This window comes from Pollachius pollachius (assembly GCF_949987615.1).
Source record: "Pollachius pollachius genome assembly, chromosome: 10".
In the NCBI taxonomy this organism is placed as follows: Eukaryota; Metazoa; Chordata; class Actinopteri; order Gadiformes; family Gadidae; genus Pollachius; species Pollachius pollachius.
The window spans coordinates 13,787,807-13,805,576 of NC_136943.1; the positions used below are offsets into that span (position 1 = coordinate 13,787,807).

The following is a 17,770-nucleotide window of genomic DNA, read 5'->3' on the forward strand; positions in this document are numbered from 1 at the left end:
GTGTACCTGGAGGCATCCCAGACCTGCTCCTGATGCATGGTTCTAAATTTACCGTAACATGCTTTGGATGAAAGGAAATTACGACATTTTGTAGGTTAAGCTGAGGGATGAACAGTGGGTATGATACTGTATTGCTGACTTCATACGTAATTAATCTGCCTCAGTTTATGTGATATCCTTGCCATTTGGTTTTAGATTTAACCAAAGTCATTGGATTATTATGATGAGGGTGAATACAACTGCGCTTTGTATTTGGTGCTTTTTATAAGAGTGACAGGCCTGCTCAGTTCTTGTGGTGGTGGTTAGAGAAGGAACATGGCGGTTCAAGGGACTCGCTACAGACCAGTAGGATGAAACGCTAGTCACTCCCCTTGAGGGCTTGAGTCAGCGAGAAAAAAAGAAAGAAACAGCGATCCTTTGGTTCCCTTCCTCCTCGGCAGCAATCATCCGTCCGTGCCGTCGCACTCTTACGTCCCGTTCTTCTATTCATCCTCCCTCATTCAGTCACTCCATTTCCCCCGGGGCCTTGGGGGACGTCATATTATTCTGTTGAATTATTAACGTCCCCGCCAGATGTCAATTATTCAGCAGCGGAGTCAGAGAGGTGGAGCCGGCTCCGGGTTCATTATGCACTGGTAATCATGGACTTTAAGCATGTGCATTCATTTCCGGACTTCCTCCATGTTATTTGAGGGACTTATTTTGTGCCCCTCTGAATGGCAGGAATTTGACTTCAACCTAATTTGCGTTTGAAAAGACAGAATCATCTGATGTCTATCATTGTGAAGACTATGTGGGACAACCAAAGAACACATTATTGTCTTAATATTAATATGGAAATTAGGCACTCTTAATATGAGATGACTCAATGTGAAACAATGTTTGTCTGGGTGACAGAAAAGGAAGGCAATGTTGACGCTAGCTTCGCTCTCAATCTAACTTTTCACCTACTCAATATACCATGTAGTCAATAATAATTGTTTTATACGGATACAAAAACAACCGTTTGGCCATTCATTCACAAGGAAAATACCTAAATCTCTGAACCAGATCCCAAAATATTTGAATGTTTTTATTGAGACAGTGGTCGACTTCTTAGTCAATGAACAAATGAGGTCATGGCATGAAAACGCTGAGTCAGGCTGACCTACTTATGTACCTGCTTGGAGGCTGTGCTGAGATGATGCTGGGTTAGCTGGGTTTAGTTCCTGCTCTGCACTGTCATTGCATTACATCCGTCTATGTAGGCCTGTTGTAAACTACAGAGATAGCTACAGAGTCATGCTCACACACTCGCAGTATGAAAGACTCAGAATCCCAGAATTCATCTGCCTTTTTTTTTGTTATCCCTGTCAAAAACATTTGCAAACATACATTTTAAAGGTGCTAGTACATAAATAAATTATACTTACTGTATATATCCATTTACTATATCCAATAAAGTGCCATCATCACACCACTAACACACCATTCCAGTCATGAATAATATTAATACAGCTTGAACAGGAGAGTTTAGGTTCTCGAATGAAGCTAAATGAATCATGACAATTTCGATAACCTACATACTAGTTACTCTTAGTCCTCCCCAAGCTCCTGTTACCCTTGGGGATGCGCTCCAGAAGGAAAAGCCTTAGTTATAATAGCCTCAAGAAAGTGGCCTCTTTATTGCAGCTACTACACACACACACACAAATGTGCGCACACACTCACTTATGTTTACCGTATTGTAAAGCTGCTGTCAATCTATAAAACAATCTAAAGCCCTACTCTAACGGTGTGCATCTGAAAGCAAACCACTTTATTTTAATGGCCGACCTTCACGTGTCCAGTATCACATATTTAGTCTAGTCTGCGTCTAGATGTTAAACTAAACTACGGCCTACAGCTAAGTGGATGGTTATTAGTTTGAGTGCCATGCCTTCCCCTCTTGTTATACATCCATGCTTGAAGCTACAGCCCAGGGATTCCTCTTAGCTAAACACCTCATAGAAAGAGCATTAACGTCAAATCCGCCAGCAACACTACATGCTACCAGCTAGTGACCGCCACGCGCTTCAACCGTTTTGACTCTCGACAGTTTAATGAGAACAGAACAGGATGCCGGCGTAAGTGATTGAACACTTCTGATTGGACCGTGAGTGTGTTTGTCGTAAGGGGGATCATAGCCACGGGCTAATCCACATGCATTGTCAATGGGTTTTTATATGTAATTCTCCCTAAAGATCTGGATTAATTCTGAACAGGGAGAGACGTGTGCGTGTGCATGTGATTATTTGGCAGGTGAAACTGCTGGTGTAGACAATAATGAAAATTCAAATATCAAGAACGAAGCCAATTATTTACCTTGTAACGTTCCCTGTATAATTACATCCACAGTTGCAATCCCCCTGGACACCATTGGGTATAAACACAATATAGATGCTACGAGATTAGATATTGAATGAGCTTGATGAGCTTTGCATATATTTTTATATTGATACCGCAAAGTATCTTCACATAAATCCACTTCGTGACTTTTGGTGATTTTCTGGACTTTGCTAAGTATCACTGACGCAGAACCATATAATGCAAGCTACAACAGGGTAGAGACCCACGCTGTACCTACAGCGGCTTTCAGACCCAGAAGTATCATTGAGCTCTTTAACAAGTCTCTCTGGCCCAGAGTCCACCTGGTGCATGCAGGCTGACCCTATGACCTGCATGCTGGCGGTAGTGTGTGTGGGCAGGCGGAATGATGTGGAGTGCAAAGGACTGTTAACAGCGGCTCAGAGAGCCATATGAGAGCACCGCCGGTCAACATTTTAACATTGAATCACTCCACAAAGTCCTCCATCTAACCATTAAACATTCACTCATGGATGAAAAATGGATTATGCTTACTGAGCACGGAGCTCTCCTTCTCTAGTCTCTCTTGCCGCCCTTCATCTTACCATCATCTTAGTTTGATCTCTTTTCCCTTTTCCTCCCCACTCCTGATCCTCTCATACATCGCCTCTCTCTGCTCCCTTCTCCTCTACTCCCCTCTCTCTTCTCCTTTCCTTATTTCCCCCTCTTCTCTATACTCTTCTCACCCCCCGACCTCCTCCTCTGCTGTCCTCTCTCCTTTCCTCTACACACTTCTCTCCACCCCTCCTCTCCTCTTCTCTCCACCCCTCCTCTCCTCTCCACCCCTCATCTCTTCTCATTTCCTCCCCTCTCATCCTCTCACCCATTCAGCTGTCTGTCTGTCTGTCCACTCCCAGAGTGTATGTTTCCTGTGTGAATATTTGATGGTGGAGCTGAAGATGCATGCCTTGTTAGAAAGGGCACTAGGCTAACAGCATCTTAAACACTCTTAACACTTAAACACACTCTACACTTAAAGCTTTTTCCCACATGTGGCTGCAGATTCTGGTCCTCCACTGGTCGGCATTCTAGAATCGAGCGTGGATATATTCTCTCTTCAGGGAGCTGTCTTGTGTCTTATTAAGCAAGCCTTGAATTGTCCGCTACTTAAAAGGCTCCCTAAGCGCAGGTCCTTAAGCCGCAGTATCAGCCTGTCAAACAGCCGCTTTGCAGCCCAGATTAAACACACCCAGTCTGTTGTCCCCACGCTTTCTGTTTTTCATTCATTAACCATTACGGAAGCCTCGATTTAGAATTGTTATGAACAGTTGATTTAAGTGATTTAATTAAACTTTGTATGATATCTATTCATGAAAGAAAGATGTTTTTTTTGTATGGATATAAAAATGATGACAGTGGGCTGGAGGTATCGGTTGCACTAGCTTCAGATTACAAGCTACTCCACCCATGCATTATGAATGCAGCACACTGCAGCACTAGCATACTTTGTTTTCGTGCATGCATGCTGGGTTGTGTGTAAGGCAATATTACCAAACAAAGAGCCAATAACTCTCCTGCAGTAACCAGTCTAAGTGTCAGGTGTTACTATCAGCCAGCATGGATACCTGCTCATCATGTGTCACCAGACTTCTAAACGACTTTATTGTATGGTCCTTAATCACAGTTTCAATCTGAAAGAGCTTCATAGTCCGGTCCTAACCCTAAGCCCTCTTCAGATCTCCCCAAACCCAGAGGTAAGAAACCTTGAGAAGGTAAACAGAAGCTAGTACACATGTTAGGTTAACCACATTTTTGCAATATGTGTCAGCATTGAGTCTAGCATAACACTGTTACACTGGCATAACATAATAAGGCTAGACAATTTTGTGGCTTTTGCATTAAGGCAAGCATTAACCATGGCTCAATACTGGGGCACTGGCTACCCTGCTGTGTCTCTGAATCACTAAGGGCAGCAAGGTGGTTGCCATGGCTACATTGACCACAACAGGGCTTACCTCGATCTGTGGTCTGATGGATAGGGTGTTATTATGGGAAATGGTATATTTGGGAGGTGAAGTATGATTAGGAGGTGTGAAGAATGACTAGTGTGTTTGCTGATGTTGTCAATTGTTTTCAATTTGAAACTCTCAATTGGAGAGTAACGTATTATGTTTCTTGCCGTTCTTATTCTTAGTCCTTGCTCTACACACAATCAATACAGAATGTCACATTTCCTTACAGGCCTGCAGTGTGTATTCTATCTAACCCCCAAGGACCATCATGAACAGTAATGAAATCAGTGGATCAGTTCACTGACTTTGAGTGAGGTGCTGTGTGTGAAGCGCATCTTCAGTATGCACAGGATGGCCCCGTAGATGGTGATGCGCCACCCTACAGAGCAGTAGAGTAACTCTGAAATGTGTGCGTGTGTGTGTGTGGGCGTGTGTGTGTTTGTGTGTGTGTGTGTGTGTGTGTAGTGTCTCAGATGGTGATCGAGGAGGTGAACGTCCTGCAGACTCAGCTGGAGATCGAGAAGTCATGCAGGGAGAACGCAGAGGCCCTTGCCACAAAGGTGACACACACACACACACACACATAATATACTCTAATCTAAAAATGATTGGGGCAGGCTTTTGTTTTTTTTCATAGCGTAATTGTTTGCAATCCCAATGATGATAGCCTCTTCACATTATGTCCTCTGTGACCTCCAGCTGAACAGTGAGAACCGGAAGTTGAAGTATCTAAGCCTATCGTCTCGGACCAGTCTGGACGAGATGCTGCCAAGCGTCACCCTGGAGGAGGTTTCAGACACCTCCGACACCAGTCCAGACTCATTTACCCACTACCAGCAACAGGTCAAAGGTAAGGACTACAACACATGACCAACAGTAGGTCAAAGGCAGGGACTTGAACACACGATGAACAGCAGATAAAAGTTAGAGGTTTGAACATATGACACCACACAACCTGCTGCAGGTCAAATCTAGGGAATGAAAAATATGACAAACAGTTAGTTATTTATTTTTTATTTATTTATTTAAATGGGACAGTGTTGATTAATCAGCATGGCCATTGTATTCGACATATTTACCAGATTTAGTTAAAAAACTATTAAAGGTATTGGTTATTAAAGGTAGGGGCTCAAATTCATGAACATCAAAACTCAAAGGTATACGTAAATTCATGATAATCACTACCAACAGCAGGTCAGAAATATAATCCAAACTCACTACCTGGTCAAAGTTAGGGGTTCAGACATATGACCAACATTACCCTAAGTAAGTCAAATATATTAGCAAAGGTAAGGTACCAAAGTCAAAGGTAGAGGTTTGAACACATAACCAATAGTGAGTCAAATGTGGGGATTCCGAAGAATGACCCACAGCAAGTCAAATACAGGGATTTAAACCCCAAGTCAAAGAAGGGATTCAGAGTGAAATATGAATGCTTTGAGGTAAAAGTAGAATATATAAACAGGATCATCCTCAAATAAGAGCATTTATGTACCTCAGAAAATATTATTTCACCCATTTCTGTACGTTGTACATTGTAGAGCTTCGGGAGACAGTGAACACACTTCTGGAGGACAAGAAGGAGTCACTCTGTCAGATCCACAACCAGCAGAGACAGATAGAGGAGCTCAGTGCACAGGTGAGCACTACACAACACTAAGGAGTCACTCTGTCAGATCCACAACCAGCAGAGACAGATAGAGGAGCTCAGTGCACAGGTAAGCACTACACAACACTAAGAGCAGCCTTAACCAAGTAGAAAAAGGCTAAGCATCAGCACATTCTTAAAGTCATAATTACCACAAAAAAGTCTTGTCATGTTCTTATGTAATACAAATATTAAGCTACTGACACCACAATTCAAATGGTCTGCGATCTGAATCGACGCATGATGTTTTGGAAGATTATGACTTTGAAAATATGCAATATGATTGCGCACCCAGTCGGAGAGAGAGCAGGCAGAGATGAAAGAGCTTCGGGAAACTATCGAGCAGCAGAGTAAAACCATCAAGAGGTTCAACAGAGGTGAGTCCCTCAACACAGCTTCATAACACTCCTATTTCCACACAGTCCTCCCATTGCAATGTGTTTAACATTCTCTTCATTAGCTGTAATGAAATGCAAGATTCCTGTTAAATATCTTTCGGGGAAGGAATCCTTCTAATAACCCTAACAGGAGTCAAGCAAATACCCAGCCCCACCAGTGACCCGAGTTTACCCAATGCCCACAGTCTGCCTGAAGGCACCCTATAGAGCCTGCTAGATCATACGATCTTACCCTTACCTGCTCCTTAATTTCCTGTCTGCCTGTAGGCACCGAGATATCCAACCCCTACCTGCTCCTTAATGACTGAATTATATGTATTCAAATTCAATGAAGTTGTTGTGTATAGAAGCTGATGCTGAATGGCTAAATAGTAAATAGTAGGACGTATTTTAACCCAACACTTCTTGTGTGCAGTGTCCATGATGGCGACCCAGGAGTATGGGGGCCTCAGAGACCAGCTGGACCTGGAGCAGAGCCTCAGGGTGGAGGCAGAGACCTATGCCCACGAGGTGAGACAACGTACCTGCATGATGATAGCATGGCGTGCGACTCCTTTAATGACCCAAATAATCATTGGAAGGTGCTCCACTGCGCAATTAGGCAAAAACCTTGGATGTGATATTGTGTTTATACAGCAGTTCTACAAGCGCCATTTATCAGTTAACAGTAATAAGCGACAACAGATTATGATTTGTTTGTTTATTTAATCATTCATTTGGCTCCACCAACACAAATAGTTTGGCAACTGGACTGGGACTGGACTGTTGCCAAGCAATACAAACATTTTCCTGTACATTAGCTTGCTACGTTGTGTAGGTCTACACGTTACTGCAGGCAAGCTACTTTTTATCATGTCGATTTATCTGTATGTTTCTATGTATTGTGCAACCAGTAAAATTGTCCGTTCAATGTCGCTTTGGTGACATGTGTGAGTTAGCGGCATAAAATTGTTGATTTAGGCTATTTATTAGAAAACACCTGTAAAGCTGAATGATACATGCATATTTAAAGTCCAATTGCTGTTAGAGTCTTTTCAGCAATCAAAGGGAAACAGTAAGCATTGATGGATTAAAGTAGATATCGAAAAACTTTCCATAAAAGACTATAATATGTGCACAAGAACCTGTCTTTCCCTCTTCCCTCTTACCACCTCATTTGTATACTTTTTAACCTTGTTTCATGAAATGCACGTATATTGCTATCAAAGGTTACCAGTAGAAGTTGCAATGCCATGGATTGGTTGTAGATAGTTGAAGAATGGTATCTAACAAGTTTCCCTCCATTCTTACCTTGCACACTCGCACTCGCACACGCACACGCACACGCACACACACACACACACACACACACACACACACACACACACACACACACACACACACACAACACACACACACACACACACACCCCAGATGCTGGTGAAGCAGAAGGAGGCCAACAGGCAGAGTGTGATCCTGATGCAGAACGCAGAGCCCAGCATGCAGCTGCTCAAGGCCCTAGAGGACATCGCCACGGTTACGAAGACGCTGGAGGACGAGAGGCTGCAGCATCAGCAGAAGGTACCGTCATCATGTCCATCATCCTCATTAATACACTATCATCACCAACGCGATCTCCAATATAAATGCAGGTTGTGTTTGCGATGTGTTCAAGATGGGGCATTCAGAGTGCATCTTAATTATGGAACCAAAACAACCAAACCCCATATTTAAATGGCTTTCTGTATGTGTGTGTGTGTGTGTGTGTGTGTGTGTGTGTGTGTGTGTGTGTGTGTGTGTGTGTGAGTGTCTGTGTGTGTGTATGTGTGTGTTTGGTGTGTGTGTGTGTGTGTGTGTGTGTTTGGTGTGTGTGTGTGTGCCTGTGTGTGTGTGTGTGTGTGTGTGTATTTGTGTGTGTGTGTGTGTATGGGTCTCTTTGTATGTGCTGCAGGTGCAAGCACTAGAGGCTGAGCTTCAGCAGAGTGCCCTGCAGGGAGAACTAGAGAGCCTGAGGAGACAGGTGGACCTCCTGGACGAGGAGAGGAAGGATGTGGAGGTTCGCCTGGAGCAGGAGAAGAAGGAGGTGCAGGGACGCCTGGAGCATGCAGAGAAGAGGAGCCAGGAGCTGGAGGAGAGAGGTGAGAGGGGAGGAGAAGCACAGACAAACACACACACATAAATACAGATGTTGTAGGACAATTAATACATGGAACACGGATGTACAAGGAACACCCACAGACACACGCTTGGACATACACAAACACACAAATACTAACGCAGTCGGACATACACGCTCTGACAAACACACACTCACGTTCCCTCGGGTGGCTCCCGGTGATCATCCAGGGAAAGCTACCTTCCTCGTGTCCCGTTCCCCTCTGGATGGAAACTCGTGAGAACCCGGCTCTCGTTGCGGAGATGGGTTGCCACCCTTAGATGAAGCCTCGGCCCGCCTCTGACCTACCAGAGACAAGCGTCGTGGCGGGACGGGGCGTTGGCTCTGGCATGTTCGCGCCCCGGCCGGTGGTCCACCTGGAACCTGTAGTCCTGCAAGGCCAGGAGTCACCTCGTCACCCTGGCTTTTGTGTCCTTGGCGGGGGTCATCCCCTTGATTTCCCACTTGTTGGCCAGGGCTTGCTTCTCAATGGTGGAGTAGTTCCCTTCATTGGGGAGGAGTTTCCTGCTGATGAAGGTCACCGGATGTTCCTCCCCAGCCCGGGCCTGTGACAGTACCGTTCCAAGGCCCACCTCTGAAGCATCTGTCGACTATAAGGGGCAGAGTGAAGTCTGGGGTTATTAGGAGGGGCTCTGAGCGGAGGGCTTGCCGAAGGAGACTGAATGCCCCCTCGGCTGCCTCCGACCAGGTTACGCGTTCTGGCAGAGCCGTCCGCCTCAGATCCCGGGAATAGATCTCTGATAGTAGCTACCAGATGAAGCTGAGCTGGAGCATCTTCGTGACCTCCTCCCAAACGGTGACCCGACGGGCCCCAGGAAACCCGGTAGGGTGGGACGTGAACCCTGATGCCTGCTGCCGTTTGGATGTTGTGTTGTGCGACCGTTGTTCTCTCGGGTACCCCTTGAAAAGACGTCCTGGCGCTGCAGCGCGACTTCGCTGAGTTCCTGATCTGGCCTGAGGTCGTCAGGTACGCCACACCCGGTCACCAGGACCAAGGGGATTGGGACAGGTGGGGTTGCCTCGGCCCTCCACTGTTGCAGGAGGTTGACGGGATATTCCTGGTTGGGTTTATTCCTCCCTGGCGGCAGGAACGCCCCCTGCCACTTAGCCAGGAACTCGCACTCCGCGGTCGGTATGAGGACCAGGACCAGCTCGACGGGCTCGACGAAGAGGCACAGCTGCGCACCGTGGCAGTATACCCGAGCCTGGGCCGGCTGGGCCTGTTGTAGGTGATCTCGGGCTATGGGCCAGACCTGCGCCACGCATTCCCTTACCTGCTCCTTGTGGTCCTCCAGGGTACGACGTGGCGAGGGTCGGCTCTCCCAGGCGTCCTAGGCGAGGTCGAGGGGTCCCCTTGGTCTCCGGTCCTCTCAAAGGGGGAGATCCCTGTGGAGGCCTGGGGTACCTTGCAGACTGCGGAGAGGACCTGGGGAAGGGGCAGGTCCCAGTTCTTCCCACCGGTCCCCGTGGCCTTCTTGAGCATCTGCTTAGGCATTTTTGTTAAACCTTTCGACAAGCCCGTCCGTATGGCTGTGGTACACAGAGGGTCTGCTTAGCTCAGGAGGTAGAGCAGTTGTCTTGTTACCGAAAGGTTGATAGTTTGATCCCCAGCTCCTCCTAGTTGAGTGTTGATGTGTCCCTGAGCAAGACACCCTTACTGCTCCTGACGATGTGTGTCAATGTGTGTATTAAACGATGTAGGTCGCTTTGGATAAAAGTGTCTGCTAAATGCCCTAATTGTAATTCTCAGCTGCTTTAACTGTATTAGACTGAGAAGCTCTTTTAGCACCTGGGACATGAATCATGATCCCCGGTCTGTTCATTTCTCCCGGGCTATCCCTAGCCGACTAAACAGTAGCAGGAGCTCCCTAGCTACTGCCTCAACGGTGGCGGAGGGGCAGGGCTTCAGGGTAGTGGGTGGCATTGTCCACCATGACCAGGATGTACCGATGGCCCCGTCTGGCCTTGGGAGAGGTCCCACAATGTCTAGCGCCAGCCGGTCGAAGGGTACCTCAATAAACTCCAACTTCTCTCTTAGCCCCGGGCCAGTAAAAGCGATCAGGTATTCTGCCCCTAGTCTTGCCAATGCTCAGGTGAACCCCCAATACATGGGAATGGGCTATGAACTGGACTTTGCTGATGTGGGGGTGAGGCACCACTAACTGCTCAGCCACGAACCCCCATTCCCCCCCCCCCCCCCCCCTCTACTACTCGAAAAACGCAAGCCCACCCTGGAGCTGAAATGAGGGTGAGGTAGGCTACTCACCGCCTCCCTGGCCTCCCAGATCATCATAGAACACATTACATCCCAACATTAGCTGTTACCATCTCAAGATAGCACACTTCATCTCTCTCTCTCTTGCTCTCTATCTCTGTCTCTCTCTCTCTCTCTCTCTCTCTCTCTCTCTCTCTCTCTCTCCCTCTCCCTCTCTCTCTCTCTCTCTCTCTCTCTCCCTCTCCCTCTCCCTCTCTCGCTCTCTCTCTCTCTCTCCCTCTCTCTCTCTCTCTCTCTCTCTCTCTGTTATTGTGCTGAGATCCTGGCATGGGAACAGTTGACCTACATATATGACCTATATCTAATGTACACACATGCATACTCCTGAGAGCATAGATATAGGTATAGGTATAGATGTAGAGATATAGAGCATCATCTATAAATAATGGAGAGAGTGATATATTTTTAAGTTTGTGTATATTGGATTTGTATTTTATTAAGTACATTTACCTTCCCCACGCCGATAAAGATTTTTGTATTGAATTTTATTATGGTATGAGGAGAGAAAGATAAGGAGTATATTTTTCACAGTTTGGATTAACAAGAGAGTTATAAAGTGTGAGCGATGAAATGACACATCAGTAATCATGAAACAACTTGATGTTAGCGAACATTGTAGTGCCTTCCATTCCATTCCAAGTTGTAAAATAAGCCAAATGCTTGAAGTAAACATTATAGTAACAAGGGTTAAAGATTTTCTATTTTAGCATAAGCTAATTTTAGAATGTGCCATATTTTATTATTAATTTCCTTAACAATTGCAGCCTAGAAATGCCAGTCCCTGTTATATCTACTGGGTCTTTATTTAGCAGAAACTTCCAAAGCCATTTCCAAAGCGACTGACAATAAATGCATTCAACCATTAAGATACAACCTAAAAAATGCAAAACAAGTTATCAAATAAGCCAACTGCTTTAAATGAACATTATAGCAGCAAGGGATAGAAGATTTTCTATCTTACCATATGTTAATTTTAGAACGTGGCATATGTTATTATTAATTTCTTTAACAAATGCCGCTCCCTGTTTTATCTGCTGTCCTCCATTCCATTAACCCAGCTCTCATTGGTGCACTGGTGAGCACTCTGATCCTATTGGTCGATATCAAGGAATATGTAATACAGCACTTACGATTGGGCCAAGAGGGGTAGCTGAATTGCATTGCCTGTTTTTATTACTAAGCTAACAGTGTTTCAGCCGGGACTCCTCAATGGTCATCAAACCACCAATAGCGTGACTGTCGGTGCCTTGCTTGGCCCCTTGGGGAAACCCCCCTCTTATTGGATGAAGAGTCGGCGGCAGTGAATCCCACCCCCTCATTCGCCAATTAAATCCGCTCCTCCTCCTCTCTCCAGTACGGGAGCTGCAGGAGGCCCAGAAGACAGGCGGCTCCTCCTCTGCTACCGTGGCAACCAGCGACGGGGCCCCGCCCCCGCCACCTGGGGTCGGCCCTCCTCCCCCGGCTCCTCCCCCTCCCCCTCCCCCTCCTCCCCCCCCTCCCCCTCCCCCTCCCCCTCCCCCCTCCCGCTGCAACCCCCTCAGGTGAGGAGACAGCTCATTCATGGATTGAATTAATGTACTAAACATCGACACACAAAGCAAGAAGAAATACATTTAATCTACAGTATATAGCATAATCATTGTGACCAACCCCAAGTTGGGGTACAAAATATTAGAACTAATTAAATGGTTTACCGTGTGGCTATATATATGTCTTTCTGAATTTAAATCTGAAATCTTATGTGTTGTGTATTTAATGTATACATCAAATGTGGTGCCAGAATTAACTCTGTTTCTGTCTGTATCACTCTCTCCCTCTCTCTTTCTCTCCCTCTCACTCTCTTTCACTCTCTATTTATGTCCCTCTTTCTCTCTCTGTCTCTCTGATTGTATGTCTGTCTTTCCCTCTCTCTCTCTCTCCATCTCCATCTCTATCTCTATCTCAATCTTACTCTCTCTCTCTCTCTCTTGCTCTCTCTGTATGGGTTTCTCTCTCTCTCTGTCTATCTGTCTCACTCACAGCTCTCTGATAGCAATCATGAGGAAAGGTTCAAAAAATACCAAGGGATCTCAGAAGGCTGAAGAGACTCCGGGTAGGTTAAGCTCATCAGAACACATGGTGGAGATCATTTTCTTGGCCGTTTCGACATGTGCGAAAATGTGATATGTAGTGAGTAATTCTGACCGACCATTTCGGAAGTTGTGGAGCCTAACAATATTAATATTTAACCTAGAAACACAATGCTAAGCCTAGACGGTTATGGTATTCATTTCCTTTTTCACTGGCGCCAATATGATTAATCGATTGGAAAAATGATGATTTGTGTGGGGAGACCCCCGTTTATATGGCTAGAGGCTAGTTGCTTCTTGCATATCTGTACTTACAGTAGAAGCTAAATGCTAACGTAAACAATCTTTTTCACGCCATACTATCTACACAAACGATACGTCATATGAAAGACTCCAATGAGTACAACTATACAAGCCTGTCTTATGTGAGCTTATCTCGATTAACTAATTGTGAAAGAATAGTGTCAATAACGATTTTCCTGGTTACTACAAGTGATGACACACACACACACACACACACACACACACACACACACACACACACACACACACACACATACGACTGTAACACTGAGTGATTTAACCATTTCAAACTTTATCAGCTTTAACAGCTCAGTTGTTCTATTATTCTATCTCAAATGTGTTCATCCTTTATCACTTTTGCCATTTGTTTAGCCCTTCACTTTATTTTTTTCCAAACATTTATATTTTTGAATGGTGTGCATGTTCACATTGTTTACTCCATTTAGACTTTTGAACTATGTTCAAATCTTTTCACTTGCATTAAGCCATTCAACATTTCTTTACGTCTTAAGATATGTCGCTTTATTAAAACATACTTTCAACCTCACTCTGCACTAGAGCACTCACCGCATTTTCTAGTTTATTCTTGTGAAGCACTTTTTGGAATTGATCTGTGATAGGCGCTTTACTAAATAAAATTTAAAAAGTTTATATTTATCCATCGAAAATACTAATCTAATGTTATGTCCAAGTCTGTGTAGTTGTGGAGGGTGTGGAACGTGATTCTGAAGTAATCGTCATTTGTAATGTAATGTGTTATGTAATGTTATGTGCCGATGTATATAGCTGTGGCGGGCGGTGAGGACGTAAAGTCGAAGGCCGTGAACGAGATGATGGAGAGGATTAAACACGGAGTGGTGCTGCGGCCCGTCAAATCCAAGGACAGCAAGGTGAGAGGTCAGGGGACGTCAGAGGGTTTCATTCACCGGTAACACAAGGCCTCTCTTCCTGTTGATTTCTTCCACATTTTTTGATTATCTTTGTAGCTATATCAATCTAAGAGAGTAAATGAACCCCAAGATCACTTTTTTTCAGTTCAAAACTGTCCCGTCTGGGTCTCAGCAAGTGATATGACTGTTTTTCTAAAAAATTTGCGATTGTCTACTCAGATGGCTTGAAATTTGATTATTTGAAACATATTTGCCTTATTTCTTCTGCTGAAACTGGGTAGATTTTTATACCTATATTTTTTTTTTTTTTTTTTTTAATATATTTTATAAAGAGATAAGTTGTTTATTTTCTATGTATGAAATTTTCTCTTTTATTAGATTATTAAGTCATTATTTTCAACCACTAGCTGTTCTTTTTCCAAAGAACAAAATGCAAGCTGTGTAAAAAATTATATTAGATTACAGATTATATTATTCTAGAGGTTTGTGCGTAGGACAGAAGGCCTTATTTTTCTACTCTATTCTTCTCTTCATCAGAGGGCGGCAGTAAAAGTGAGTAAATTAACGTCTACATTCATCACCACTACAGTCGTGATTGCATGAGTGACCTCACTGGGTATCGCGTGTCACTTCCTGTGACTCTAGGAAACCCAGCTCAGGCACAAACATGCACACTCTCATTCTATCTCTCTCTCACACACACACACACACACTGTCTGTAACCACACACACACATAACTACACATAACCACACAAACACACACGCACACACATGCACGCACGCACGCACACACACACACACACACTAGTGGCAGGGACCAATATTACTGATGTGGTCAAGGTTATGAGGCTGAGGGGAGGTGAAAGCTTTTGACTGACCCCTCTTCGTGTTTGTATTTTCCCAGCAGCCTCCAGTGTCTGAGGAGAGTGCCCTAGGAGCCAAACCCCAGGAGAGTGCCATGGAAGAACTGATGGGCATTCTGGTAACTCCCTCAATACTATCCCACTGGCTGGCTGGCTGGCTCCCTTTTTATCTGTGTCTGCCTGGCTGTCTGTGTATATCTGTATGTCTGTTGGTCTGTGTATGTCTGTCAAATTACTTTTTACCGATTGAAGGTCTGTGCGTCTGGGACAAACAGACAAGCGACATTCGATGGCACTACATATGGGAACATAAACAGTGCAGCTAAAGTCCTGGTGGTGGATCCCCCTCCAGGAGACGGTGAAGAGGAGCCCCAGCCGTGGATCCCAGGAGCAGGCGGCCGCCGCGGCCCCCCCTGCCCCGGCTCCTCCCCCCCTGGGGAAGAAGGACAGCGAGCTGGAGGTCATCCTGAGACGCAGACGCAACCGAGCAGGAGAACCAGGAGGTACAGCTCCTCTTCCTCCGCCTCCACCTCCCCTCTCTCTCTCAACTGAATGCCTTGCTCTGGAGGTACAGCACCTCCTCCTCTTGCTCTGTTTCTTTCTTTCTTTCTTTCTTTCTTTCTTTTTTTTCTTCCTCTTCTTCTTCTCCTTCGTCTTCTCCTCCTCCTCTCCCCCTATCTCTTCGTCGACAAATCAGTGTGCACAGTAGTACCACATGTCTCCAGAAGAGGGCACTGTTTTGCCATATAAAGGGTTCCTGTGAGTCAGTTCCCAGGTCTGTTTTCCGTGTAATCAGACAGATCTATTATTCCAACCATTGATTGACCTAGCTGAGCGCAATAAACCTGCTTACAGTACACAGTCTGCTTACATAAGCTACCGTCTACGCTAGACTCATGAAAGAGGGTTATATTATGCCCTATTAAGATAGCTATAATACGTTATTGATCTGCTAATGAAACAAACTTGCTGGCTTTGCAAAAAGTTTCAGAAACAAAAGGAAAGGGAGTCAAGGTCCTGCTTTGACCTCTCTGACCTCTGACCTTTCTCATTGGACAAGAGACTAACAATTAAATTTGTATTAATATGAGGATAAATGCTGTTGACAGTAACAGATTAAACCTGTAACTACTGGGATGGACCATGAACCCAATAACCCAATAGAAAAACAACCCAACACAACAGAATGTCAATATGTTACAAGGGCCACACAGAATCACATTTCCCCTCACTGATCCATATTTGGAGACATAAATGTTCATAAAAGTCCTTCTAAGAGTTTAATAACGGCTCACGGCGCTACTGGTTTTGATCCCTGGTTGGTGTCTGGTGCAGAACCAGAGTGTTCCTAACAGCCTCCTCCTCCTCCCCCAGGGGAGAAGGAGGGCCAGATGGTGCACGTCGCCTCCTCTGACAGCCTGAACGGGAGGAGGACCAGCTCAGATTCCTCTGGGAAGGAGCCTGACAGTGCCGGGGGTCTTGGGGCCCCCGCGGACCCCGCCGGCTCACGGGTCAGCCCTGAGGGACGGGGGTCTGGGCCAGGCCCTGTGGTGCCCAGAAGAAAGAGCTCCGACACTGGGAAGGAGCCCAGAGGAGCCTCCTGGCAGGAGAGGAGATCATGCACCTCCTTACCAGAGAATGAGGCCCCAGAGTCGCCCGTCAGCAACGGCTGCACTGTCAGGTAGGGTGTCTGTGTGTGTGTGTGTGTGTGTGTATGATTTTGAGCGTGTGTGTGTGTATGCACCACTTGTTTTACAATGAAATCTGCATTATTTAAAGATCCCATGACATGCCAGCAGGTGTGAGTGTGATTGGCTAGATCAGTCTACCAGCCTACCCAGTGGACCGTAGCAAACGTTGCTCATCTATCCAGCACAGATCTAGGTGGACAGGCCCACTTGTCATGTCATAAGGGGCAGATTTTCAAAACAGCTTGTAAGGCTAATAACACTCACACCTGGTGGCATGTCATGGGACCTTTAAAATAAATCTGCTGTCGTCTATCCATAAAGAAGGATCTTCTCTCCTCTGTGCCACAGCGGAGGTGAAGATGATGAGAAGAGCAATGGAGGTGATTACAATGGCTCTAGCAACAGTACACACCTTGTCACGCCTCCTTGTGCTCCAGCCAATGGCAGCCCAGAAGCAGAGTGCTGAGATGTCCGCCCACCTGACCACTTCCCCCTATAGGAGACACCTGAAGCTTCACCATACCTACCCTTAAAGTAAACCGTTTGACATGGCACAAGGCCCCCGTTTTCCTATGCACACTGTGCTCTGTGTCGCTTTGTAACTTCAGAAATAATCTACTCTACTGCTTTGAGTTCCAGCCTCCTTACTTCTTCCTCCTCTTGCTCTTCTTCCTCTGCATTACATTTAGGGCTGCACAATTAATCATGTATATTCACTACTATATACACTTTGCAGTTTGCAATCGTGTAATTTCGCAATACTGAAATCTTGACTAGACTCAATTAAAAACACTTATTGTAGCTGAACATACTTGCGTATTAAGACGCTACAATCCTAACACTATGCCGGGAGTTCTGGGTTAAATTTCCATAATTTGTTATCAAGCGAAGAAACGCAGCCCTAGTTGTAGTAGACATGCTTTTATAGTTGACTTGCTCTTTAATTCCTGCACTCTTACTGATTCTAATGTGGAAAGGGTATGTGCACTCACATTTCTACTGAGGTATGCAACTTATAGATACAACAGCAGGGATCTTTTTTTTCTCAGTGCGCAAACGCAAGAACAGGCTGTTCCTAATGCGTTTAGTTAGAGACTCTTTAATGGTGCAAAGTTGTAATAACATCAACAAATTACTTGT

General features: G+C 45.3%; 1 protein-coding gene across 1 annotated transcript; it reads left to right on the forward strand.

The window, feature by feature from the left end:
* Nucleotides 1-4,802: 4,802 nt before the first annotated feature.
* Nucleotides 4,803-17,096, forward strand: shtn3 (shootin 3; the record flags this gene model as incomplete). The annotated part of the gene is made up of 15 exons (XM_079745475.1): nt 4,803-4,897; nt 5,037-5,187; nt 5,879-5,976; nt 6,281-6,362; nt 6,799-6,893; nt 7,797-7,943; nt 8,314-8,500; nt 12,168-12,354; nt 12,835-12,905; nt 13,972-14,075; nt 14,613-14,627; nt 14,981-15,058; nt 15,292-15,442; nt 16,314-16,620; nt 16,979-17,096. Exons 1-15 carry the CDS (start codon nt 4,811-4,813, stop codon nt 17,094-17,096), a joined length of 1,878 nt encoding a protein of 625 aa, XP_079601601.1. The 5' UTR covers nt 4,803-4,810.
* Between the last annotated feature and the right edge of the window lie 674 nt (nt 17,097-17,770).